This window comes from Bidens hawaiensis, unplaced genomic scaffold (assembly GCF_021521415.1).
Source record: "Bidens hawaiensis isolate Kalapana, Puna unplaced genomic scaffold, B.hawaiensis_p1.1 tig00023051_1, whole genome shotgun sequence".
Taxonomy (NCBI): domain Eukaryota; kingdom Viridiplantae; phylum Streptophyta; class Magnoliopsida; order Asterales; family Asteraceae; genus Bidens; species Bidens hawaiensis.
This window is the reverse complement of record NW_027493604.1, coordinates 263,893-290,958: the sequence shown is the minus strand read 5'-3', so window position 1 is coordinate 290,958 and position 27,066 is coordinate 263,893. Positions and strand designations below refer to the sequence as shown.

Sequence of the window (27,066 nt, the reverse complement as noted above, 5' to 3'; positions counted from 1 at the left end):
TATAATTAAATAATTAACGAACCGAGCCCGAGCTGAGCTTGAGCTTGAGAAACAACTCACGAGCCAAGCTCTGGCTCTAAAGTAGAGCTCTAAACAAGCCGCGCTTGAGCCTCTTAAACTAAAACGAGCCGAGTTCAAGCCTTAACGAGCTCGGGCTCGGCTCGACTCAGCTCATTTACGCCCTGAAAGTAAACAGTTTAGATAATAAAAACAAACACAAACTGAAAGCCCACTAAACCAGGCCCAATCTTTTCTAAACAACTATTATAGATCAGGCCCATTTGACTTAACTGGTTAAAAGATATGCCACCTGTACATCACTTGTCCGCCACAAATACTTTCAAAAGTTAGTTTGTGCCTTTGTGAGTTTGTTCTGTGGCTGTGAACCATAACACAAAAAAATGGCCACCACACATCTCTCAGGCACTATTATCCAGCCAGTTTCCGGCAACTACACTCCTCACTGGAACCTTAAACCACCACAGAACACTCTTTTGTTCATCAAACAATCAAGAAACAGAAGTCTAGTGGATAATATTAATAATAATATTAACAAAAGTTGTATTAGAGTGAGTTTAGTAGAACAAGTTCCACCAAAATCTTCAAAAGTTGATGTTGAAAGATTAGTGGATTTCTTGTATGAGGACCTTCCACACTTGTTTGATGATCAAGGCATTGATCAGACCGCTTACGACTAACGGGTCAAGTTTTGGGACCCGATTACGAGTTATGATAGTATAAGTGGATACTTGTTCAATATTGCATTGTTGAAGTTGCTGTTTTCTCCTAAGTTTCAGCTTCATTGGGTCAGACAGGTAGTTGTTTTGGTTAATTTTTATAAGAATATTTTACCTGCTTTTTTTATAACTTTTAACAACTTAATTTTTTTTTTTTTGAATAAAAGCACTAGGTTTATATTAAAAAAATATCCAAACGATTTACAATGAAGTGGCAGGTAAGCGGGCAACAAGCTGCGCTTAATTATAATTTTTTTATACTATTATCAATACCATTTTTCTTATCCTTAAAAAAAGTTATTTCATTTTCAATGCCTTTTTTATATGAGGTAAGCAGATGACAAAATCACTTTGTTTGGCTAGACAAGAATACATGTGTATGTATGGTACTAGGTAGGGGTATGCACGGTTCGATTTGGGTCGGTTTTAGGCTAAACCGAACCAAAAACCGAAATTTTGGTTTTTGAATTTTTGAAAACCGTTCGCTTTCGGTTTGTGTTTGGTTCGGTTACGGTTATTTTGGTTTAGCCATTTGAGCTTGAATAGTTAGGGCTAAAATATTTGAGTTACTTAATATAAAAATTCTTCAAGTTACAAAAAGTATAGAGTAAAAAATGAAGAGATATAAATTCAGTTCAGTTCGTTTTTTTCGGTTTTATTTCTTGCAAAACCAAAACTGAACCGTAAGTTCGGATTTTACGGAAAAATAAAACCAAAACCATCAGTTTTTGTTCCGGTCGGGATTTTTTGGTTTCTCGGTTTTAGATCAGTTTTTTCGGTTTTTTCATCAAGCATTTCCACTAGGTTCTCATCTTTTATTAATAGACAGGAACATATGAAATAACTACAAGGTGGACAATGGAAATGACGTTCTCTCTTTTACCATGGAAGCCAGTTTTGGTCTTCACAGGCACTTCAGTTATGGGCATAAACCCCGAAAACGGAAAGTTTTCCAGTCATGTGGTGCACGCACTTATCGCCCCTAATTTAAATTGCGTGTAATCTTCGCAACATTTGGTTATTAACTTCTTTTTTACTATCACTTTCATAGGATTATTGGGATTCTATAAAGAACAATGAGTACTTCTCTTCAGAAGCTCTCATGGACTTAATAAAACAGGTATTTAGTTACAATGTTTACTGTTTGGTTAATCATATGTTTATAGATTTAGTTGTGTGTAACATTTTTTTTTCAGCTGAGGATATACAAGACTCCTGATCTTGAAACACCCAAATATCAGATACTTAAAAGAACTGCAACTTATGAGGTTTGTTAGTACTTTTAAGACTAAGGGGGTGTTTGGGATTCCTTATTTTACCTCCTCATAACTTTTTATTAAGTTAATAAGTTACAAAAGTGTAACTTATGGAACTTTTCCTCTCACAATATAAGCAATCTCAAACACCTTATTACTTTTCAAAAAGTTTATAAGTTATAAGTTGGTGAAAATAAGCAATCCCAAACACCCCCTAAGTTTTGCTTGGGTGTGCATGAAACCGAAAAAACTTAACTGAAACAAAAACCGATGCTTTGGTTTTGTGTTTTTTTGTGAAAACAGAACTCACGGTTCGGTTTTGGTTTTACATGTATTAGAAACTGCAGAAAACCGAACCGAATTTATAACTTTTCTTTTTTAATTTTTTATTTAAAGTAATATAAAGAATTTAATATATATGTAACTCAAATATTTTTAACCAAATGTATAATAATCAATTAGTTATTAATTAACAAAATGATTTAGGCCTGAATTCTTTTTTTTTTGGGCCAATTTTTTTTACAACCCAAAATTTCAAGTTCAAATGACACAACCGAAACCGCTAACCGAAGTTTCAATTTTTGATTCAATTGTAGCCCAAAACCAACCCGAGCCATGCGCACCCCTAGGTTTTGCTAATTCAAAATAATATTGTGATGATCAATCACATTAATCAAAAGCACTTATCCAGGTACGAAAATACGACCCCTTCGTAATAGTTGAAACACAAAGTGACAAGCTTGCTGGAAATACAGGATTTAATGATGTAGCTGGGTGAGTTTTTAGTTCATTTAAGACATTAAACTCCTGGTCAAACATTGGTTTGACCATTCTAATATACACCATACACACTTTTCAGGTACATATTTGGGAAGAACTCAAGGGAGGAAAAGATACCAATGACAACACCAGTTTTCACTCAAGCATTCGATCCCGAGATGTCGAAAATGTCCATCCAAATCGTTCTTCCATCTGAAAAAGACATAAATAGGTCAACTTCAATCACTTTAGTCAAACAAATATTATTATATTATTCATATTACTATTAATAACCTAAGGTTTATTATTATTACTACTACTACTACTACTACTATTATTATTATTATTATTATTATTATTATTCTCCAGTTTACAAAATCCCAACAAAGAAAATGTGAGCATAAGAAGTGTTCAAGGAGGATTTGCAGCTGTTTTAAAATTCAGCGGTAAACCAACCGAGGATATTGTTTATGAAAAAGAGAAATTACTGAGGTCTAGTGTTCTTTCTGATGGTCTAAAACCGAAAGACGGCTGTTTATTGGCTCGTTACAATGATCCTGGTAGAACAAAAAGTTTCATAATGGTAAGTTTTATATTTACAATGTTTTAGATATAAAATTATTTACTGTTTCTAACCTTTGCATATGTTTGTTTGTCGTGTGAATTATCGAATGAAGCGGAACGAGGTTCTTATTTGGCTCGAGGAGTTTTTGTTGGACGAGTGTGTATGATTTTTTGCTTGCTTAAAGTTTGAAGATAGAAACAATGTAAGCAAATACTGAAAATACACATCACATGTATTATAAAGTTATAATCACATTTTACTTGAAAATGAAATGATATTATAATCACATGTGTTACGCGCATTATGGAGATTTTTTGACGCCAACCAAGTTATCCAACCATCTATGAATCTATGATCTATGTGCTTGAGAGGATGGTTTGTTGCGATCATTGCTAACGAACTTCACTCGTCACGTTATAAGGCTAAAGTCTAGCCACATATCCGGACCTCAAAACCGAACGAGTGTATACTCTTGAAGATGTAAAATAATGACTTATAATAACCATTCATTCAAAATACTTTAAAGGTACACTAGTACAAAAACAAGTCAGTTTTCTACATATCATTATCATATACTTCTTGTCAATATTGTCCTTTGGATTGGCAAAGGATGTGTTTGGGTTTTCTTACATGTTATAACTAGTTAGTAGAAGTGTTTATGGTCTGGTTCAATCGGTCTTGACAAGAATTAAGTTGAGCTGTTTAACTGTGATTTCGAAGAAAAAAACCACTAAATTGGTTGGGTTCGTGGGTTGGTTGAATCGGTTAGTTTCGGTTTAACAGTTCAGTTTTGACAATTTAGTTAGTAGTTTTTATAAAATCGAACCGTATGAATCTCAATCAACTGAATTATGCTAGCAAAATCCAAGCACCATACCCCGACTAGTATGGGTGAGCAATGACCGTACCGAAAGCCAACGAAACCGAACCAAAATTAACCGACGACGAAATTAACCAAAAAGCGGTTATCGATTATTTTTGGCATCATCCATTACTGAAATTTAGCAAATCGAACCAAACTATTTATATTTTCATATATTTCTAGTTCTAGTTTTTATATCTTTATTTCATGTATTTCATGTTTTATACCATCACATTTCGTGTATTTATAATCTCGATTCCATGTATTTTTAATTAAAAGTTTATGCCAAAACTTTATTTTGGGTATTACCCAAACCGAAAACTAAAAAATTAATTGAATCCGAACCGAACCAAACCAAACCGTGGACAATGGTACTAGAGGTGCACAAATCATGGTTTTTCTAATACCCGGTTTCGGGTATGGAACCAGGTAGGGTATGACCGGGTATTGGAAAATCGGATATTGGCAATACCCGGGTAGGGTTCAGGTCCGGGTTTTATCTCTAAAAAACATACTCTATGCATCAAGTTCGGGTGGGGTATGGAACCGGGTATTTGAATACCCTATTATCGGGTATAGATTGAGTTTTTTTAAGGGGCTGCACTTTTTTGGGGTATTTTTCGGGTAATTTAGGGTATAGATCGGGTATTTGAAAAACTCGGCTCCGTGTATGGAACCGGTTCCAGTTTTTGGGTATTATCGGGTACAAATTGAGTATGGTTCCAGGTATGAGTTTTTGTACTGAAATGGATGCCCTATCCATACCATACAGGTAGGGTCGGGTACGGGTTTGGGTAGTAAAAACCCGAGTATAAGAAAACCGATTCAGGATTTTTTTTTCGAGTCCGGTTCGGATTTGGTTTTCTTTTTTCACCTGTATCTAACCCGCACCACTCAGAAAAAATTGTAGCAACACAATTGGGGATGTTCACGAGCCGAGCCAAGCCGAACCGAGCAAGGGCTTGCTCGTTGCTTGGCTCGTTTCAAATCGAACCGAGCAGAGCGGCTCAAAATCGAACCGAGCCAACATCGAACTGAGCCAAAATTGAACCGAGTATTTTTTGAGCATATTTCGAGCGGTGTCAAGCGAGTTCGAAGCATTACTTTTTTTTTCTTTTTTCCCTTTAAATTCTTTTACAAGAAACAAGTTTGAAGTTGAATATGTGCATGAAAATAAATTAGTAGTTTTTAGAAAAACTATTAGAAGCTTGTAATTTTTGATAAATTAAAGTTTAAAGTTGGATATAATGTAATAAAACAATTAATAATTAAAAAATAATTATTTATATAAATATATATGCACAAATATATAACTTATTTTTATAATTATCTTTAATATTAAAATATTGAAAACTAAATATAATTATTTTTTATATTTAAAATACTAGAAAATATTCAATAAGTAAAAGATATTCAATATTCAGTTTTTCAAAATTCAACATAATTATTAAAACAAAAAATATATTTTTGAGTATATAAATATATAAAAATGAATTAAAAATATTCGAGTCGAACCGAACCAAGCGGGCCTTTGCTCGTTGCTTGGCTCGTTTACAAACCAAACCGAGCGGAGCGGCTGGTTTACAATCGAGCGAAAAACGGGCGAGCATTTTTCAAGTAAATTCCAAACGAGTGGCGAGTAAGTTCGAGCGACAAACGGTTTGAACAACCCTCTGAATGACACATTACCAAAGTGTTATAAACTAAAACCAAGCAGGCCCATAGTTTAACTTAACTTAAGCAGAGTGAGTGGACTGGACCCGGTTCAGCTTAGCTTAGCTTAGCTTAGCTTAGCTTAGCTGAGTGGATAGAATAGCATAGATACCATACATACGCTGCACCACGTGCCATGTCCAAAATCATCATCCGGTTCGGTTCGGTTCGGTTCGGTTCGGTTCGGTCAGTTGACGACGTTTCTTCCACAATATCTTAATTTCTTTACGCGTATTTGTATTTCAGGTAAATTAATTAACATTTTACAGATCAATCAATCAATTCTCAATTCTTCATCTCTTATTATCTATATTGTTCACGATCCTTTATAATTTTGTTTGTTTAATTATTATCCTAGGGTTTGTGGTTATCAATATATTAGTTAAATGAACGGCGAATTGCAGCTGGAAGCTAGGGCTTTGGAAGGCCCTAGCGATTCCGATCCTCTGCTTCCGAATACTCAGCATAACGCTGACTCTCAATCACCTTCACAACCACTGCTGGCTGTTGTTAATGCGAGTTCTAGTGAGATCAAAGATGTACATGATGAGGATGATGATGTTGAAGGCGGTTCGATTGCTACTTGTCGAATTTGCTTCGAATGCGACGGAGAGGAAGGTGATCTGTTACTTCTAGTAATGTATATTATTACTTTTATTATTATGCTTCTTAGTGATAGTTAGTTAGTTGCTTTCGGTATGTTCTAAATGGTGTTTGGTTATATCTATTGGAATTGGAATAATTAGTGTGACAATACGAGTTAAGGCTGTAAGCGAATCGGAACGTTCGGCGAGCTGTTGGTGAATTGTTCAGCTATGTGCGTTCGTTTAATAAGTGAACGGACATGAATTGAGGCTATGCTTGTTGTTCAATTGTGTTCGTTTGTGTTGGTTTATGTTCGCTAGTGTTTGTTTGTTTATGTTTGTTTATTATGGTTTTAAATAATTTTTAATGAATTTTCTAGTCTTATTGTATAGGTTTAGGCAAAGTTATTAAGTAGATAACAAAAAAGTTTATGAGTATTAAACTATTTGGGTATATGTAAAATTAACATATGAAAATGAATGTTAGCCAAATCAATAAAACATTGTTTGTGTTCATTTGTATTCATTCACTTGTGTTCGTGAACCGTTCACTTGACCGATAAGAGCTTAATAGACAAACATGAACAAGGCCTTGTTTGGTTCGGCTTGGTTCGTTTGCAGCCCTAGATATATTACTTTCAATGCTTCTTAGTGATTGTTGCTTTCAGTTCATTCTGAATGTTGTTTGGTTACATCAATTGGAATAATTGAATAATTAGTGTTGCAATGCAGTTATACTTTTAGAATAGTGTGTACAGGGTTGAAAATTTGATCAATTATATGCTTTTTTCTGTTCTGCAGATGATGATCTGATATCACCATGTATGTGCAAAGGCACGCAGCAGTTTGTGCATCGATCATGCCTTGATCATTGGCGGTCTGTCAAGGTGAGGATTTACTCTTTGTATTGTTTGATAAGGACTGTATGATTTACTACTTTTCACACCTTTATGTAACCCCGCTAATCTTAACAGGAAGGACATGCCTTTTCACATTGCACAACTTGCAAAGCTCAGTTTCATCTACAAGTTGTTGAACTAGAAGAAAATTCGTGGCGCAAAATAAAATTCAGATTATTTGTCGCCAGAGATGTTTGTCTTGTGTTTTTGGCCGTACAAACAGTTGCGTATTCGACCTTCACTTCTTGTGTTACTTCACCAACTTCTGAGTGGTTAAAATATTTTATTGAACAGGTGATTGGAATGATGGGAGGTCTAGCATATCTTGCTGACAAAGACGGGTCTTTCAGAGATTCATTTAATGACAGTTGGGATCGTATATTGTCGAGGCACCCTATTCCGTTCTACTATTGTATAGGTAAGTTTACACTGTATATCATACCACAGAAGATAAATAATTTAGTTTTGATAATAATTCTTCAATGATTTTCTGATCATCACTTGCCACTTAACATTATGGTGCAGTTTTTAATAATGATCTTGAAAAAGTGTTTGTTTAATTAATTTTCTACTGTTAAAGAGCTCTTCTAGAGAATGATTCAAATTTAATCCTGTATATATTTACATCAGTTTTATACATAGATTTTAACATTTTATATATGTAATACAATTTTGGTTACAAGATCGCCAAACAGCACACAAAACCATATTCAAAAAGTACAATTTCTAAACCGGGACTAGTGAAAAAGTGCATTAGTATGTTCCATTAAAAAACCCTAAAAATACAAGCAAGAACATGTGAAACTTAAGTTCTGAGTGTTTATCCCATATATTTAATGTACATGTAATGACTTCCTTTTATCGTTTTGATTTGCTTCAAGTACGTTTTTGTATCCTGCATCTGATGCATGAACAGTAATCTTTTTTTAATCACATGCACGCTACACATTAAATCTTGACATACATCGGTATCAAGCACCTGTATCATTGCAGTATATGTTAATGTATCGTGGCCCACTCAAGCTGCAAGTATGATATGTTCTCATTGATCTTATTTTTGTTTGACAGGGGTGCTTGTGTTCTTTGTGTTGCTGGGATTTTTCGGGATAATATTACACTGTTCTTCCTTGAGCAACGATCCACGAATGGCTGGCTGCCACAACTGTTGCTATGGCTGGGGAGTGTTGGACTGTTTCCCAGCATCTATGGAGGCATGTTTTGCTCTGGTTATAGTCTTTGTTGTCATATTTGCAATTCTTGGTATTGCATATGGCTTTCTCGCTGCCACCATGGCCATTCAAAGAATCTGGCAGAGACATTACCACATCCTTACCAAAAGAGAACTTACCCAGGTAATGCTTTTAGTTACTTTGACCATGTTATCACATGCCTTCAAACGAACCGAACCCTCAGTGAACAGTTCGGTTATGTTCATTTATTTAATAAACGAACGAACATGAACACATGTTTCGTTTGTTCATTTATGTTCGTGAACGCTCGTTTATGTTTATTTATTTTTGTGTGTTTATGTTCGTTTAACCCATTTAACTATATAATTTCTATAAATTTTAAAAATAATTTATCATGTATTAGACTTCGAATGGCGTTCGTTTATGTTCAGTGAACAGTTCGGCTATTTAAGTCCGTGTGTTTATATTCGTTAACTATGCAATTTTATAAAATTTTAAAATAATTAGACTTCGAATGGCGTTCGTGTATGTTCATAAATGCACGTGTATGTTCATGAACTTTCTGTTTAGAGTTTTTAGAGCTGGGTCTCTTTGGAAGCAACCTCTCTATCCTTTGGAATAGGGTACAGTCTGCCTACATTCCACCCTCCCTAGACCTTTACTAATATAATAGCCTTGGTATTCACGGGATTTTACTGGGTATGGTTGTTGTCATCGTTGTCGTCGTAGTAACTGTTCATTTAGTTTCTTAGCGAACGAACATAAACGCGCATTAACATGTTCGTTTTCTTAATGACCGGACATGAACAAGAAAGAAAATACGTTCGTGTTCGGTTAAAATTGAATGAACAAACACAAACACGCCCTCGGACGTGTTGACTTTTCATTTTTCATGGTGAGAAACAATACAAACAATGTTCAAAATGTATGATGATAAATATTATTATGTAGGAGTATGTAGTGGAGGATCTTCAAGGGTGTTACACTCCTCCAAAACTGGATCCGGAGCATATGGAGCGCCTCAAGATGCTAAAGCTTTTGTAACATGATACTAACAATTGGTTTGGTTTGATGTTGTGTAGATATATGCAGAAAGAATTATAACTACATTCACATGGGTGACAACTTTCTTGTTTTTAAATTACGTTTTGTACCCATCACATTTCTCTTTCTTCATAAAACTTATATTATATATTCAGTCTCTTTGAAGGAAAGTATATTGGAATCAACTATTTTCTACTCTATTCTTGCTGGTGTGTGTGTGTATGTGAATTGTGATGGTAAATTGCTTACTAGTTTTTATTATTTGTGTTAATTGGTTGAAGAATAAAGTATTAAAAGATCATATTGTGAAAACACTAACCTCCAAACACGCTTAATCGTAAAGTGTTCCTTGTTAACACATGGGTTATGCATTTTTTTAAACCTAGCATCTCTTATCAACAATCAATAATATATTAATCTGATTAAGTTTTCCTCTCACATGTAACCTAAACATCAAAACGTGACGGTATTAAAAAAAATTAAGCGTACTTTATGAACTTGAATACTTGATATCTACTTATCGACTGTTAAGTTTGTCTATGATTGCCTTTACATGTAACTTCTATTGTTGTTTTCGTATAATGTTCTAATGTTTTAACTATTAGTATTATACTTTCTTGCCTTGTTTCGGCTATTGACACTTGACACTCTACTAGTGTTACATTGCTAGTACGTTTCATGCGGCTATTGTCTTGGCTGCTTAGATTCGCACTATAATGCTACATTCATGCATGTCCGCATATCATTATCAAAGTCGGGATCTTCCTGTAAACTGTCTTTCTATCTCCTGGGATAGGTTTATGGCCTACAAACATTTCACCCTCTATAGACCTTACCATTGCGCGCACAATTCAACTGGATATGATTTTCATTTTTAAGTTTACGAATATTAGGGGGTAAGGGGTACTCATGGGTGTTACCTATCCACCGGCTAATCCTCCAATGTCATTTCATTTCTACCCTCAAGTACCCACAAAATACAAAATCACTGATTGTACCTACCCACAAATATCATAAAACTTTCTTTTTTTTTTGCATTTTTTAAATTTAAGTTAAAATAAATATAATTTGGTTAAGTGAAAAAGTCTATCACATGGGCTTGAAGCCACGTATACTTACTACATGTTTACTTAGGTTATGTTTGTTTTCACTTAAAAGATCTACAATGGGTTTATATCTGCAGGCGCGCAAACATAAGCTTCTGAAGACGGTTTGTTTTAAAAAAAAAGAAGAATCTGAAAACTGCTTTTATGGTCTTAAAAAATAATCTAATATCCAGCTTCTTCACACTTCTTCACATCCTACCAACACCCACTATTCATCACCATCACCACCACCACCCACCATCGTTCACCGCCTACCACCATCATCTACCACCAATCGTCCACCACCACTCACTCACAGTTCGTACACCACCACCAAAAGTTTGGTCCACATCTTCATCTACAGATGTCTAAAGATGTAATTCGTAGACCACTAACATTTTACCTTTTCAAAACAAACAATACCTAAGCTTTTTGAGATACATGTCCTCCCTTATACAAATATGATACAAAGGTTTAATGTGTAGTTTGTTCACAATTAAATGAAGTTGCAACTTGTAAGTGTTTAAATGAAGTTGGAAGTTGATAATAATGATCACACAAGGGTAAAATTGGTAACTAACTATACACACTTTACTAGTTTACTCATATATCTTTATGACCATCTTTTCTTTCCTTGATTCCTCCACCCCCCAAACACCACTTTCCATTTCCAATCCACACACACTCTCACACACTTACCACCATGAACCTCACCACCACCACAACCACCACTGTCCTCCTCATACTCATACTCATACTCATACTCATACTCCTCCACCTCACCACCACCACCACCACCACTCTAGACCCAAAACAACTAGCAGCCCTCCACTCCCTCTACATCCCCACCACCCATGACCCATGCACCAACCCAACCACCACCACATGTGACACCACCACCCCATTCCGACACCTCACCACCCTCCACCTCACCAACTGCTCCGCCGACTTAACCCTCTCCACCACCACTCTCTCCACCCTCTCCACCCTCACCTTCACCAACTGCCACGTCAGCATAGTCCACTTCCCATCCACCCTCACCACCCACCTCAAAACCTTCACCTCCACCAACTCCCTCCAACACCTCACCGGAGTCTTCCTCAGCCGCTTCACCAACCTCACCGGACTCACCATCTCCGGCGACAACATCAAATCCTCCGGCGTCCACGTCATCACCTCAAACATGAAATCTTTAGACAATATTACCCTCTCCAACACCAACCTCACTGGCCTCATCCCAAAACACTGGAACCCAAAACTCACCCACATGGATTTATCCAATAATAACCTTAACGGAACCATACCCACTTCACTAACACTCTTGGATACCTTAAAGATCCTTAATTTATCATCAAATCAGTTAATTGGAGAAATACCCACTTCATTTGGTGACTTGATTTCCCTCCAAAACCTATCTTTATCATCCAATTCTTTATCCGGGTCAATACCCGGATCCATATCCGGTATGACAAGACTGACCCACTTGGATCTGAGTTCAAATCAGCTGAATGGGACTATACCCAGATCCATATCTGAAATGAAGAGTTTAAAGTATTTAAATCTTGGGAATAATAATTTTCATGGAGTTATGCCATTTAATGTGTCATTTATTAGACAACTTCAAGTGTTTAAGGTTAATGGGAATGATAATTTGTGTTATAATCATACATCTGTGTTGAAAAGTTTGAAGCTTGGGATTGCGAAATGTGATAAACATGGATTGCCGATTTTGCCCCCGCCTGCGGCCGATGAGCCGGCGTCGTCGGCTGATGATTTGAGTAGTGGGGATTATGATGATGATGGTGGTGAAAAAAAGAAAAGTGGTGGTGGTGATGGGCCGAATAAGGTGGTGCTTGGCGTCGCGATTGGGCTTTCGGCTGTGGTGTTTTTGATTATTTTCTTGGTTATTTTGTCGAAGTGTGGTGGTAGATGTTGTTGCTGCTGCTGTTAGGTTAGTTATTAGATTAGAGATTGGTTATTGATATTTGTTTTATTCATTTGGTGAAGATGTGAAATGCAGGGTATACCACTGAAATGTTATTATGATTTATTATCAGAGATTGACATATAAAAAAGAAATCATATGATGGTATGGGTTGTTTTAACTAGAAGATTACATTAATGTTGTGTTGATTGTGTCTACATCAAGATTATTAAGTACACTTTATGTATAGTAATGATGTTACACTTTATATGTAGTAATGATGATGTTTTGGCCTTTTGTGGACAATATGGAACCATCTCCCTAACACCGTTACTAGTTTTTTTCTAATGGATAGGGATTAGATATAGCGCATAACCAGCGTCGGTATGTAAAGTAGTTTAAAAAAAAAAACTTTTTAAACAAACATATTTTGACCCGAAACCGTTCTAATCCTAAAGGTCAAAACCCATTGACACATGACCAAACAGACATTTTTTGAAGCGGCCCGTTTCGATTATAACCCATTCTGGCCTGCGACCCGACCCGTTTGCTAGTCCTAATGTGTAGTATGTGTTGGGAAGCCTTGGAAAAAATACACCGGCTATATGCCATGATAATATGTAGAGATTTACATCAACATAAATTAACATGCAATGATTTGTTTATAGGTGGTGAGAACTTGGTTTAAAATCAACTTCAATACATGATGAGATACTCTTATATTGGACAACCAAAACTAACATGTTAGACCCAACCCAAATAACCCAACTTTCATAAGCCCGAGTCACGCCTAGACCGTCAAGAATAAAGCCCAAACAAGCTCATACAAATATACTGTTTCAAAACGTGTTGTTCCGGACACGCCAACCAACCTACGCCAGACCGTCCCAGGCCCATCACGTGAGAGGTAAACCACCCTCACTCAACAAGGCGATTGGCGCTTAGGATCGATTTCTAACCCACGACCTCTAGGTTATTGTTTCAAGTCTTACGCCCCCTTAACCAACTAAGCTACACGGCGAGGACCCATACAAATATGTTGACTCCAAAACACCACCAGTCCACCACCATGTTATGCTCTTCACGCCTTCTCTATTCGTCTATATAGTCATAGATATGCCTCGACTGACTTGATCGTCAGAATGTCTACAGCGTTAGGGTTCAAGCCCGTGGACCCTTTTTAACACGTTTCTAGTGGCTGCCGCTTGCATTGGAAAACGACTTGATTCTTAACCAGGAACTCACACCCTTGCATCACTACCCGAGTCCATTGGCTTTAGCCAAGTAGATTTTGTCATAGTCAAATAGATTTGTAAGTAAAGAATCAAAATAACATGAACATTTTTTAGGCTTTTTTTTTAATATTTTCCCCATAATATGGTGTAGAGATTTGATATATTTATACTTGCATTGTATTTTGTTATATAATTTAACAAATAAAACAAAGTTGATCAACAAACCAAGTGTTATCTTGGATTCTGACCATCTACTTGTTGATCATTTGGGACATCATCACCATCAAAAACCAAGTGATCACCATCTCGAATCAACTCAATCTCATCAATCTCAGCTCCCTCCATGTTCACATCCTTCGACGCCAAGAAACCAAACTTTCTAACACCGATATCCAACAACTCTTGGAAGCTTTGCGGCAAAAGAACAAGCTTCCCGACGACATCCCCTTTCTTAGGACAACTAACGGCCACCCGACAGTTCTTCTCTTTCCCAAACTGAACCATCCTAGGAGAGACCAAGTCAACGTTTTTCTCACTGTTTGACATTATCCCAAACAAAGAGTTATGAAAGTTATTCACCCTTCGTCTTTGACGAGGCTGACTCCAATGACTCTCGTCCCCATTTCCATGTCCATGTCCATGTCCGGGTCGGATCAACATGGGGTCGCTTTTAAACCTCCCAATGAACTGAACGTGTCGTGACTCAGCTCGTTGAAATGGCATGAGTGACGCGGTTTTGGTCAACTGAGTGTAGTCTTTGTCCGTTGACTTAACGGATAAAAACAGTTTTCTAATGTCATGGTGTCCTTGTTGGACAGCCAGGTCTCTAGGGGTCCAACCATGGTCGTCTGGTTTATCGATGTCCGCTCCTTGGGCTAACAGAAACTTAACCATCTCAATGTTGCCTTCACAAACTGCAACGTGGAGGGCTGTTGAGCCGTTGGTTTTTGGGACCGTTACATTGCCACCATGGTTAATAATTTGTTTAAGTATGTCTAACTTGTTTTGCTCGGCTGCAATGCACGAAAACTGTCCCACGTCACCGGATAATAATGTCGCGCCGTTATCTTTCAATATTGTTATAACTTGTTCATGGTTTCCTAGTATGGCCTCCCACAGTGGAACACTACCTTCTGAATCTGTATACATCAAAAGATAGATAAAATTAAAAATAAATAAAAAATTAAAATTTTGTACAGTTAAATTTTAATGACTAGCTGATTGATGGCAACGTGGAAACTATAATAGTTGACTTTAAAAGGTTCATAACTGTTATTGAGTAATCATAAAAACATGGATGATGATGCACACATAATAAGACTTTAAAAACTTAAAATAGAAAAAAGCCCATGCGGTGTCAATGACTCAATAATTCAAATTATTTGACTAACAAGTGGATGTAAAAATAGAAATAATACCTATGACTTAAAAATAATAATTTGTCACATTAAGAGTGGCAAGAGGCGTGCAATGATTTGAGGGAAATCATAAACTACGTTATTCTGGTCGGTTAGTTTCTCAGATATTAAAGTCAAACCAGATCTATTGACTATTTGACCGTTGGAAAATAAAATATATTGTTTGCTTAAAGTAAATCAATTACCTCTACTATTTGGATCAGCTCCATAATCTAGAAGTAACAGGACACAGTTTATATTTCCTTGTGATGCTGCTATGTGCTGCAAGTTACCAAAAAAAATGTATGGTTTTGTAAACTGTATAGTGTATAGAATATCTTTTCTAATTTAATTTAATAAACTAACCAAGGCTGTTCTTCCATTGCTATCAGATTCATTAGCATCGAGACCGCGTTCCAACAATTTCTGAAGTAAAAGATCGTCTCCCCGAAGAGTAGCAAAGCATAAACTCAAGGGCAAATCCATCCTACCACGAGCCAACATATGCTCGGTTTCCAACAAAACTCCCTCCATAACTGGATCATTAATTTCCTTCAAATGCTGTTTACATTAACCAGTAAAAAATAAGCATGGTTATATTTATTGATCTTGATTATTTTTTTTAAATTTTGGTAGATGTATATAATACAAATTACAAACCTTGAGGAGGTTGTTCATGATAATGGTCCCATCACCAATATTGGCTTGAATTATGCTCAAAAAGGTAGTGCGGTTCAACCGAAGTAACTGACTTAACCGTTTGGTTCGAACTGTGAAGAGTTGTGGTCTATAACAAAGAACTCCAATCTCACCACAAAGTTCACCGGCTTTAGCTTCTCCGACAGTCTGTATGTAGGCATTAGACATCATTTTCTTCAGTAACACTAAAATCTTAATTTAAAAAAAAAATCGAAATATTTGACTAAAATCTTGCCTGTTCGACTCCATTGTTTATGCGCAGAAGTTCCTGATAAAAAAAATTTAACCATCAAACATCATATAATAAATGCAATACCTCTTTTAGGCTAGTAGAAATAAAATAAAGAAATTTAAGACTCACTACTGCTCCTGTAACAAGAACATAGAAATCGGTTGGTGCTTCATTCTGCAAAATGACATCTTCCTCTGGAGGAAAGTATTCGGCTTTCATTTCTGAAACCTTTAGACATGGTTACATGTTAATTACATAATATTCATAGTTACAAAGATACAAGTGTAATATTATTATGTAGTGAACCATACCAGCTGAAAAAGCAAGTCATTTGACACGCCACGAAACAAGTAGGCCTTATCTAAAAGTGAATAAAACAGAAAATGAGAAATGCTTGATCGAATGGCTTTCGGTAGGGAATCAAGACTTTCTTGTTGCTGAAGTCCCTCTGAATCGGTTCTGAATTTTAAGCACAAATGTGCAAGCATCTGATCTTGCAAACAGGCAGGCAACTGGTTTCTCTGTGCAAAACTCGAAGCAGCTTGAATCGTGTCCCTTTATTTTAAAAAAAATATAAGTTACAAGTTCTTATTCTCATAATGATGTGTCAAAACAAGATAACAAATGTACTTACAAATTGTCTAGTTTTGCTGGTTCCATGAACAACCAAGTTGGTCATGTTACCTATCAAATATGATGTCATTCCAAGGTTAAAAAGCATATAGCATATGACAAATATCATCTCCCTTCTATTTTGAGCATGTAAATCGCCATATCCAACAGTAGTCAAAGTTGTAATTGACCAATACATCGATGTCACATAGCGAATCCACAAACTTTCCGTCTCAAAATTCTCGTTACCGTACCCTATCCAAGTCTTGCCTGGATTAGGGTAATGAGCAGCAAGATAATAATAGAAGCACCCGGCACAATGCACTGCAAAAAGGGTAACCTGCAAATATAAAGTTATAACATCGTTTTGTTAATTTTATACAAAGTAACTAAATAATATATTTTTTTAAATAGAAAACAGATACTTACAGCAATAAGTTTGGCACATCTGACCCAAAAGTAGTTGAAGTTCCTATCTTTCTCCAATCTGTTTTAAGGACATAGATCATAAAACAAAGATATTAATTATACATTTGTACCAAACAAGATTGTGTATGTTAAAAGAATGTACCTTGCAAATAAGGAACTAACTCTGCGCAATCGCCAGAGTCGACACATGTTAAATAAGCCATAGGTTTGAAAGCCACCATTTGATAATTTCCTAACTAACTCAGAAGGAATTGTGGAAATGACATCAAATACCAGCCAAGTGCTTGTATATCTCCAAGCAATCTTCTTTCGGTCATCCACAAGAAGGTAGGTACTTTTGTCAAGGTATGCTAAGAAGAATGTAAGGACAATATCAATTGCAAAGAATCCATTCACAACATTATCAATGATTGATAGTGGCTGCCGCGGTTTTTTAAGAAATCCAAATTCAAATGGGGACACCCAAGCGGTATACAGGACCAAAACTACTAGATATGTCTCCCATGCCCTGAAAATTGAGTTTAATATTCGTAAAACTTAACATAAGTAAACATAAATATGTTAACTTCATTGTTTATGTGACTTATAATCATGCCATACGCTATAATCTAAGTTATAGATGGAACTGACATGCATCCAGGCTAAAGTCAACTCTTGTAAAGATTATTGAAGATACAAGAAGTCAAAACAACAGCAGAAAGCATGAACATGGTGATTATTAACAAAATGGAGAAACATACAAGCGAAATCAAGTAAAATTCACGTATAAATCTATGATAATTATGCTACTGAGATTGCTCTTGAAAACGAAAGTAACAATTAGGAGTGTCACCCGTCAAACTATAAGTATGAATTACTATAGGCTGGATTATTAAAATTTATTTTCCTTGTCTGTGTGACCTATAATCCTGCAAATTAGGCTAATGTTAAATCAGTAGTATTATTATTAATTACTTGCTCCATAGGAATCAACTACAAGGAGATAGAAACAAGGAACTATTGATTAGTAAAGTCAACTGTTGTAAAGACTAAAGATAATTGAAGATACAATAAGTCAAAAGGCAGCAGAAAGCATGAAATTGAAGATTAGGGCTGTCACTTTTACCCGAAACCCGAAACCCAACCCAAAAAAACCCATACCCAAACCTAAACTAACCCGACCCAAAAAACCCGAACCCGAGAAAAGACTAACCCGAACCTGAACCGAAGTAATTCGGGTTGGTCTCGGGTTTGATTTATAAGTTTCGGGTCAACCCGAAAGACCCGAATAAACTTTTAGTTTTGAAATTAAATATATTTTTAGGTATAATAGGCTTTGTGTTAGCCACTAAAGTTATCAGGATCTGAACCTAATTGACTGTTGTCATTCCAACTATTATGGATCGATTTTTTATTGTTAATTTATATTTTCTGTTTATTACTAACAGCAACCATAATCGAACAACCAAATCACGTATGATTGAAGACGATTATGGTTCGAGTTAATCACTTAGTTTTACTCTTCTTTTGGATTGTTTATAACTTTGTCAAGTTATGTTGGTTTATTATTTGATTATTTGCGTTACGAGCAAATAAGAATGTGTTGTTTTGATTTTGGCATTGAAGTTTTTTAAGTTTTTTTGTTTCATTTTTTAGGATACTCGAAACCCGATTAACCCAACCCGAAAAAACTCGAACCCGAAAAACCCATGGGAGATTTGGGTTGGGTTTCGGGTTAAGATTTAAAACGTTGAAACCCAAAGAACCCAACCCGAAAAACCCGAAACCCGAAAAACGAACCCAAAGAACACCCCTATTGAAGATCCATAGAAAGTTACAATTTAAAACGTTGAAACCCAAAGAACCCAACCCGAAAAACCCGAAACCCGAAAAACGAACCCAAAGAACACCCCTATTGAAGATCCATAGAAAGTTACAATTGCTATTGATCAAATTCCTGAGGTATTGTACCAATGTATATCGTTGTATATCACTAATCAACTATCTACAGAACTACAATAACAACAATTACAAAACGAAACCTAATCGAAATACAATTAGGATAATTACAAAGGAAACGTAATCTAATCATATCTCATATCTTCTAATTATGGTCGAGGTTGCAGAAGTTGATAGGCGCAGTCAGGTTGGTTGATTGGGGACTTGCGAGTAATTGGCCTAGGCGAACCCCAACAAGGTAAGTTATAAAGAAATTGATTTTCAGAAAATTGTATATATGTTAAATATCAAAAGTTAACTAATATTTATAACAAAAAATATGTGAATATCAATATAAATTAAAAGGATGCATCTTCACATATATACACAAGGATATTTCAAAATCAAATCTCGTTTTAGTAATAATTTAATTCTCGTCTGTGAAAAACAACGGAAATCGCTAAAAGATATGCGAAAACTGAAAACAGTGAAAATCCGAGTTGTCCAAGTAGGACTGACTTGCTCCGAGTTTGACAGATTCCTAGTAATATTGGCCGAGTTGAAGGAACTCGCCTCGGCACCCTAGGCCGCATAGATCGATTTTTACAAATAGACTACAACTAAAATCTCCTAACACTACAGAAGAAAATCACAGCCACAATGATGATGCAAATCAAAATGAGATACGTCCATTGACTATGAACAGAATGATATAGAATATATTTAAATAATAAAAGGTACACAGCTCAAGGATTAAAATTTAAAATAACTGCCAACATGTGCAGCATAATTAACGAGTAATCAATCATTAAACTCATTAAACGAATCACGACGTTACACCGCTGATATGAACAATTGAACATCATAACACCAGATCATTCCTTCTTTTGGTAACATTAAGTCAGAAACTAATTATCGGTGAGAATAATTAATCCGGTATATATAGTATAATCGTACGGAGATATAATAAACGTCTTCTAGTAACAGTAAGTCAGTAACTATAATTATCGGTGAGAATATTCCGGTATATATACCTGTAACGACGTTACACCGCTAGCTAGCTAACCCTAGGATACGAACAATTGAACATCATAACACGGCATCATAATAACTTCTAGTAGCAGTAAGTCAGTAACTATCGGCGAGAATATTCCGGTATACACACACACACACACCTGTAACGGCGATCGTACGGAGATCTACACAGTAAGCCAGTAGCTAATTATCGGTGAGAATATTCCGGTATATATACCTGTATTGACGTTACACCGCTAGCCCTAGGATACGAACAATTGAACATCATAACACGGCATCATAATAACTTCTAGTAACAGTAAGTCCGTAACTAATTATCGGTGATAATAATAATAATAATAATAATATATACCTGTAACGGCGATCGTAGGGAGAAATAATAAAACTACGAAGCTTAACACGGCGGTTGCTACGAGCACCGAGAGACGGTAGGATAGCGGTGGTGAGACTGTACTGACTGCCGTCTCTAGACATCTGCTCAAGTTCTTCTGCACCGCCGCACATTGAAACCCTAAATACGCCATTTTTGTTTCTCTTTGATTGAGTATCGAATATTTCCGCCATTAGTCGGAAGAATGAGGTCAATTAGCTTCACTTAATTCTCTATGCCTAACGACTACTATATATATTATATATATGCTTATGTATGTACACAATGGATGTATGTATATGCATGACTATGTGTGTGTGGGGTGGGTAGGGCCTACCTAGTGTTATTTTATTTTCTCTTAAAAATAGCTTTAGAGAAAGATTCCAAAAACTTCTTCCATTTTTTAGTTTTAAGATTTGTTTCTAACCTATCTCGTTGTCGGCGATACGTTAGATATTTTCGACGACGTGCTAGTAAGTCAATGAGAGAAAGACATGTGGTTGGAATAAGCTAATATCTAGTCGTTAGCAGTATGGTATGGCTGATCAATTTCGCGTATCTTAGCGTCGGCGACCTATTAACATAGCACGTCGTCGGCGATGTGTTACGTGTGCAAACGCATGGTTGAATTAACATAGCATGTCGCCGACGCTACTTCCGACCACGTGTTTTTCTCTTATTGGCTTACTAGCACGTTGCCGGGAATATCTAAACACATCGCCGACAACGATATAGGTTAGGGACAAATTTGGAAACTCGAAAAAGGTGAACATTTTTGGAATCTCTCTCTATAAATAGACTATTTTAGGAATTTTCCGTAAATTATTTATCTTTTTGCTAAATTGTTGTTAGTTTATTTTGAAAGTAAAAGTTTACTCGTTTATTTAAAACTAAAAAAGTAGTGACTGCATCGAAACAAAAGATAAGCGTGCAATAACTGTGTTGCTGTTTCTTTTTGAATTGCGAAGTCCAATCTTTTAAAAAAACACTTTGGTTGATTTTGAAGATATAACATTACTATGCATCACACGTTGAATCTCGACTAAGTAGCTCCATAGTGTCACATGCATGGAATAAAAAAATGTCGAAATCAAAATAAATGAATAATATTACGTGTGGTTGGGGTGGATGGGCCCTACCTAATGTTATTTTACTTTATTTTTTTTTGCTAAGTTGTTGATAGTTAGTTATCTAGTAGCATCAATCACGTTTGAAGATTTGGGGTTCTTGTATTTTAAAATTTTCTACTACTTTTTTTCCTTGCGTGACTCAGAACTGAAGCGATAAAATAAAAGTGGTGCGTATGTTTTAGCAAACGATTATATGAAAGTTATTTGGGAGCAATTATTGTTATGATATCAGAAGTTATAAACATTACAAATGTGTATTTGTTTATCGTCTATACTGAAGCCTACATGTAAAAGTCGATAAAAATTATTACAAGAAATATCAATTTTGGCCGTAGACTTGTTTGACTAAGAATATAAACCATTCAAATTAAAACTAAGTTATTAGAAAAGTAGATTTTATGTTGGTTATTTATTGATTTATTTTTAGCTTATTTTTTTGCCATTTTTAACATTTTATTTGTTCCAAATGCAAGTTTGTAATTTGATTAATATGCCTTGCATTACTATCCAAATTTCATCTCCATCTCTAAAATATAAAGATTTTGATATAACATATATCTATATACATCTCTAAAATTAAAAAATTGTATCCTAGTTGATAAATAAAATTTTGTTAGTCGTTTAAAAAAAGTTATTTATGTTTATAACTTAAGCATTTAAGTTTAAACTTTAAGTATGGAAAATGAAAAAACAATCAAAATAAAAAAGGAAGTTAGAGATGAGACGTGGAGATTAACAAAATTTAGAGTCAACTTAACTAAAATGGGTTTTTATAGACGAAGGCAGATATTGCAATAGCTTGTTACTAGTTTTTCTCGTTACACATCATCTCTAAATTTTAAAGAAAGATTTAAGGAAATAAGCTAAGTTATAATTAAAGTTTTAAGAAAGCTTTTGTGATTCTTAATATACAAATTCACTATGCATTCCTTGTATTTTTTTTTTTTTTGTGTGAAGGAAAAAGACAATATATACTCTCAAGTCTCAAACCCTAAAAAGTACTCTATACATATATTTACATTTTCACCTTATTATCTCATTTTTCATTTATTTTTCATGATCAATAAATCTTTTTGAACTAAATCAAATTATTTATAAAAAACTTTAGTAAATACTTTAACGGCAAACTTACTTATATAAAAGAAAAAAACATGAGGACGAGTAACATATAGGTCATAGAGAATAAACATGTATTGATTAATAAAGCATACATGCATTGGGCTTGAGAATAGATAATTGGACTACATAAAACAAGTTTATTATATTTGACTTTCTAGACACATAATTTAAAGAAGAGTTAGTTGCCTGTTGAAAATACTAATGTTTGGCATGTGACACACCGATAGGTGCTTCATCGTGTAGAATATTGTGGAAATATTTTATATCAAATTGACCAATAGATAACAGTGTTACGATAAAAATAATAACAAAGAATAGTGTCAAATTGTTTTAAAAAACTGACCAATAATAACACTACTATTATGAAAATAATTACAACACAATTATTGAGGTCAATCTTGCGAGTGAGCGTGATAGCATTGGTAAGCACTAAAGTCGTTTTTGAACAGTTTTTGGTTTGTCAATCTTGCTATCCGTTGTGGCCCACCATCATGGCTGTTTTCGAGAATTTAAATACCTCGGTTGAGCCAGAAAAAAAAGGCTCATAGCATTAACGAGTAACGAAATATATAAGCTAATTTTTTAAAACGAGACTTAATGATATTACAATAAACATAGAAAAATATATTATTAAAATCAAATACCATACTAATTAACGATTAACCAATGATTCGTGAAATTCTCCTAAGTCCTAACATTGGGAAGAAAAAAAATAGTTTGGTCCTTGGTGGCTAGCTTGGTCAACCGTGAAGGAGCCTAGTGGTTAACAACAAACCAACAGTGGTGGTCAGCTGGTTGGTCGTTGTTTAGCATTTGCAAAGAAGAAAGAAACCAAAGAGAAATTTTAATCAACCGCTATTTCTTTTATTTTGCATCGGGTTTTTATTTAATTTTTTTTAGTTTTTAGTTTTAGTTTGCGCCCAATAATTTAAACTTAATTAAATGGATTATGGATAAAAAATAATTTCGGACCCAATAATTATAAGACGGTAAAGAGCAATTCATATTTATAAGTTTTATATTTTTAAATGTATATACAAAAAAATATAGATATAAAAAATTTTGGCCCCTAAAAATTACGTGCCCCAGCCGACGGTTCAACTGGCGCCACCCTCCAGGCGGTCTTGCCCGCCATCTCAACCACGAGCGGCGTGGCGCGAACCACGTCGGCGTGCTCGTTTGGGCTAAAGGAAGAAAATTGATGGGTTGACTCGCGAATGGATGATTTCAGCGGGCGCGAACGACAATGGGGTGAATTCACCGGTGGTGCTACCGGCAAGGGTTGAATGGTTGGGTCCAGTCAGCGCCACGTAACACAATGTGATTGGATTAATTTAGAGGCCGGCTTTAACGACAACACATAGTATAATATATAAAGTAATGTCTATTGATTGTGTAATTTGATAGAATAGTCAACGTAAAACGAATGTGCTACGGGTCTCTATTAATGGGTGATTTGATCAGTTAGAGGATTAGCCGAACCACAACCTCCTTAAAATTCCAGTTTTCCATCCACTTGTTCGCCATAAATGAAAAAAAAAAAAAGAATTAATGTGATATACTCGCTAAAATCCTAATCACTCCTATAAAATACATAGCAAATAAATTCCAACTTCATGAAGAAAAAAATAAGTCCGCTATCGTCCACCAATGATCCGAATAGTTTAGTAATATGTTTCTATGTTAAATTATAATCAACATTTTATTGAAATGGCTACATCATCCACATCAAAATATTAAACAATTAGACTAAATAACCAAACCCTCGAAAAGTTGTCGTAGATGATGCAAGTAAAGCTTGATTGTTCCAACTCGTTGATATATAAATCTATAACAAAAGCTATGTTTCTTTTTTAACACATAAAGCAGCGAACGGTGCTAAAATAATTAGGAACACATTAAAATACGGTTAACATATACTTTTTTAGCAACAAATCTACACTACTACATTACTCCAACCTAATGTCGCATGTCAGGATTTGTACCCGAGGCCTTCCGTCAAAAGCCTCTATCAAATTGGTTGCTCCCACGTTGGCATGGTCAAGCGTCAATATACTCAGCACGTTGATTCGTTTGCTCTAAAGATAAAATTTCAATAAAAACAAAATAATAATAATAATAATAATAATAATAATAATAAACCATCACTCGTAAAATGAAAGTTTTCTCACTTTGGCTTGAACTCCTTTGATGACTCTATTTAGGTGTTAACTTGTTTAAAGTTATCTTTTTATGTCACATCAAGTCCATATAATTGAAGAAGATGTTTACACCAAGTGGCTCATGGTTCATGTCATGAGTGATCATAGATTATTATGAATTCATTCATGTATTCCATTTCAACTAACTAAACAGAACTGAAATATATTATATAAAGGGAGACAAAAATAAGAAGGATTTACAGTTATAAAAACTCCTTTAAAAAAATAAAAAAAGTTAAATAAAAAATCATAACTCAAAATTTAATAAAAAACAAAAAAGTAAAAACACAAAACTGTTTCCACTGTCTTCCTCGTTCTAAAAAAAACACAATGTTGAGAGAAAACGATCATTGTGTCTTTTTGTTTATCATTGTGCTTTGTGTTCATTTTCGTCATTGACTGTGTCTTTTTTCTTTGACACTGTGTCTTTTTTTTCCTAATATTGTGTTATATTTTGTTCGACATTGCGTTATATTTTGCAATCTATTGTGTGCTTTTTAGTTATAATTGTGTCTTAATCTGGCCATTTTCGTCATTGTGTTTTTTGTCTCTGCATTGTGTCTTTTTGGCGTTTTCTTAACTGGAATGATGAGAGAAACATTTTTGTTTTGTTTTTTTATTTTTTTGTTATATATATTTTGAGTTATGATTTTTTTAATTAATTTTTTAAAATTTTTTAAAGAATTTTTCGTGTAACTACAAATCCTTCTCACAATTCTTATTTTTGTCTCCTTTTATATTTTAACGTCCCTTAAATGTAGATAACATTTATATATAAATTATGGGTTAGGTTATAATAGGAAGTATAGTTTTTATAGGAAGGATAAGAAGTAATCTTGTCAATTGATTTTGAATATGGATGGTTGAGATTAGTTTAGGGGAAAATCAAGTGTGAAGACAAGGTAAAGGGCATAAAAGAAATAACACATTTGTTGATTTTTCTCTCTTCACATGCAATATACATGTCAAATTCTCCCATCATTTTCATACGTCCATAACTTTTTTTATGATGTTTTTATTGAAAAACAAATTTACCATAATAACGAGTGTCTTTTTATATTTTATATGAGTACCATATTGTAATATAAAAATTAAAAAAATTAGTGGGTTTTTTACAAATTGTGTTTTACCAAATTGTGTTTTACAAAATTGTGTTATGCAATAATATTTTTCATTGTGTCATACAATTGTGTTTTTTATTGTGTGTTTTATTATTGTTTTTTTTTAATAGTGTTTTTTACATTGTGTTTTTTACATTGTGTTTTTCATAGTGTTTTTTCGGACTTTTCCGACTAGGTGGTGGCGGTGGGCGGTGGGGTGGTGGTGGTTGTAGGATATAAGTGAAGATGTAAGTGGATTTTATGTAAGTGGGTTTTTGAAATGAATGTAAGTGAGTTTTGAGATTAAAGTAAGTGAGTTTTGAGATTTAAGTGTTTGACTAAAATATCCTTCTTTCTAAATCAAACTTTTTATTTGAACCTAATATAAATTATTATTATTATAACCTTATTATAAAAACCCATGAAGTCACAACTACCAAATTTATTTCATTTTCATTTCCTTTTTTGGATATTGTTTGACTTTGTATTTTATTTTTGAGGAATTAATTGAAGGGATCGATAAAGCCAAGGCTGCACACGACGAGGGACCATACACAAAGGTCACGGTTTCACTACTTTGACGAAGCTCACGAAGACCAAAGTTTACTTAAAGATAATATACATTTGAAATTTTATATGTATATGACTATTTTAATAGCTTTTAACATATAAATAATGATTCATTCAATTATTCAATATAAAGAATTCCATATCCTTTTTACTATGTCTAGTGTTAGAAAGTTTTAGGTTATTCAACGGAGACACAAGTTCGATCGTCATAGATAATATTTTAAGGAGGGCATGGACGACTCAATGAAGGAAACCGGGATCTTTGTGATATTCGCTTCGATTATGAGTACGTCCAAGTTTTACTACTAGTGGGCCTTCAAGAGGGCGCGCAGGGGGTGGGGACTCCGGTACTAGAGATAACTTTAAGACACTTAAGGGTTTCGTACAATTAGGTTGGGCCAA

The 27,066-nt window shown here is 34.8% G+C and overlaps 2 protein-coding genes and 2 pseudogenes across 4 annotated transcripts; 3 read left to right on the top strand and 1 right to left on the bottom strand.

Annotated features, from left to right (window-relative positions):
• Nucleotides 1-191: 191 nt before the first annotated feature.
• LOC143566791 (uncharacterized) lies at nucleotides 192-3,483 on the top strand (annotated as a pseudogene). The gene is made up of 8 exons (XR_013141287.1): nucleotides 192-815; nucleotides 1,563-1,700; nucleotides 1,789-1,857; nucleotides 1,934-2,005; nucleotides 2,685-2,767; nucleotides 2,853-2,984; nucleotides 3,122-3,335; nucleotides 3,430-3,483. The product of XR_013141287.1 is annotated as an uncharacterized LOC143566791 (transcript).
• Nucleotides 3,484-6,275: 2,792 nt separating this feature from the next.
• LOC143566777 (uncharacterized) lies at nucleotides 6,276-9,703 on the top strand. Its single transcript, XM_077053383.1, has 6 exons — nucleotides 6,276-6,510; nucleotides 7,278-7,363; nucleotides 7,451-7,597; nucleotides 7,670-7,793; nucleotides 8,444-8,727; nucleotides 9,517-9,703. The coding sequence occupies exons 1-6, from the start codon at nucleotides 6,279-6,281 to the stop codon at nucleotides 9,607-9,609; spliced, it is 966 nt and encodes a 321-aa protein (XP_076909498.1). The 5' UTR covers nucleotides 6,276-6,278; the 3' UTR covers nucleotides 9,610-9,703.
• Nucleotides 9,704-11,391: 1,688 nt separating this feature from the next.
• Nucleotides 11,392-12,698, top strand: LOC143566790 (receptor-like protein 51 pseudogene; annotated as a pseudogene).
• A 1,360-nt stretch (nucleotides 12,699-14,058) lies between these two features.
• LOC143566781 (potassium channel AKT1-like) lies at nucleotides 14,059-20,738 on the bottom strand. Of its 2 annotated transcripts, XM_077053387.1 has the most exons (11): nucleotides 20,527-20,738; nucleotides 17,365-17,730; nucleotides 17,223-17,280; nucleotides 16,816-17,133; nucleotides 16,493-16,738; nucleotides 16,311-16,409; nucleotides 16,185-16,217; nucleotides 15,911-16,096; nucleotides 15,617-15,811; nucleotides 15,457-15,532; nucleotides 14,059-14,992 (listed from the first exon to the last, which is right to left on the bottom strand). In XM_077053387.1, exons 1-11 carry the CDS (start codon nucleotides 20,736-20,738, stop codon nucleotides 14,085-14,087), a joined length of 2,697 nt encoding a protein of 898 aa, XP_076909502.1. In that variant the 3' UTR covers nucleotides 14,059-14,084. The 2 variants fall into 2 exon arrangements, with proteins under 2 accessions (XP_076909502.1, XP_076909501.1); XM_077053386.1 differs by lacking the exon at nucleotides 16,185-16,217 and having other exon boundaries at nucleotides 15,911-16,141.
• Between the last annotated feature and the right edge of the window lie 6,328 nt (nucleotides 20,739-27,066).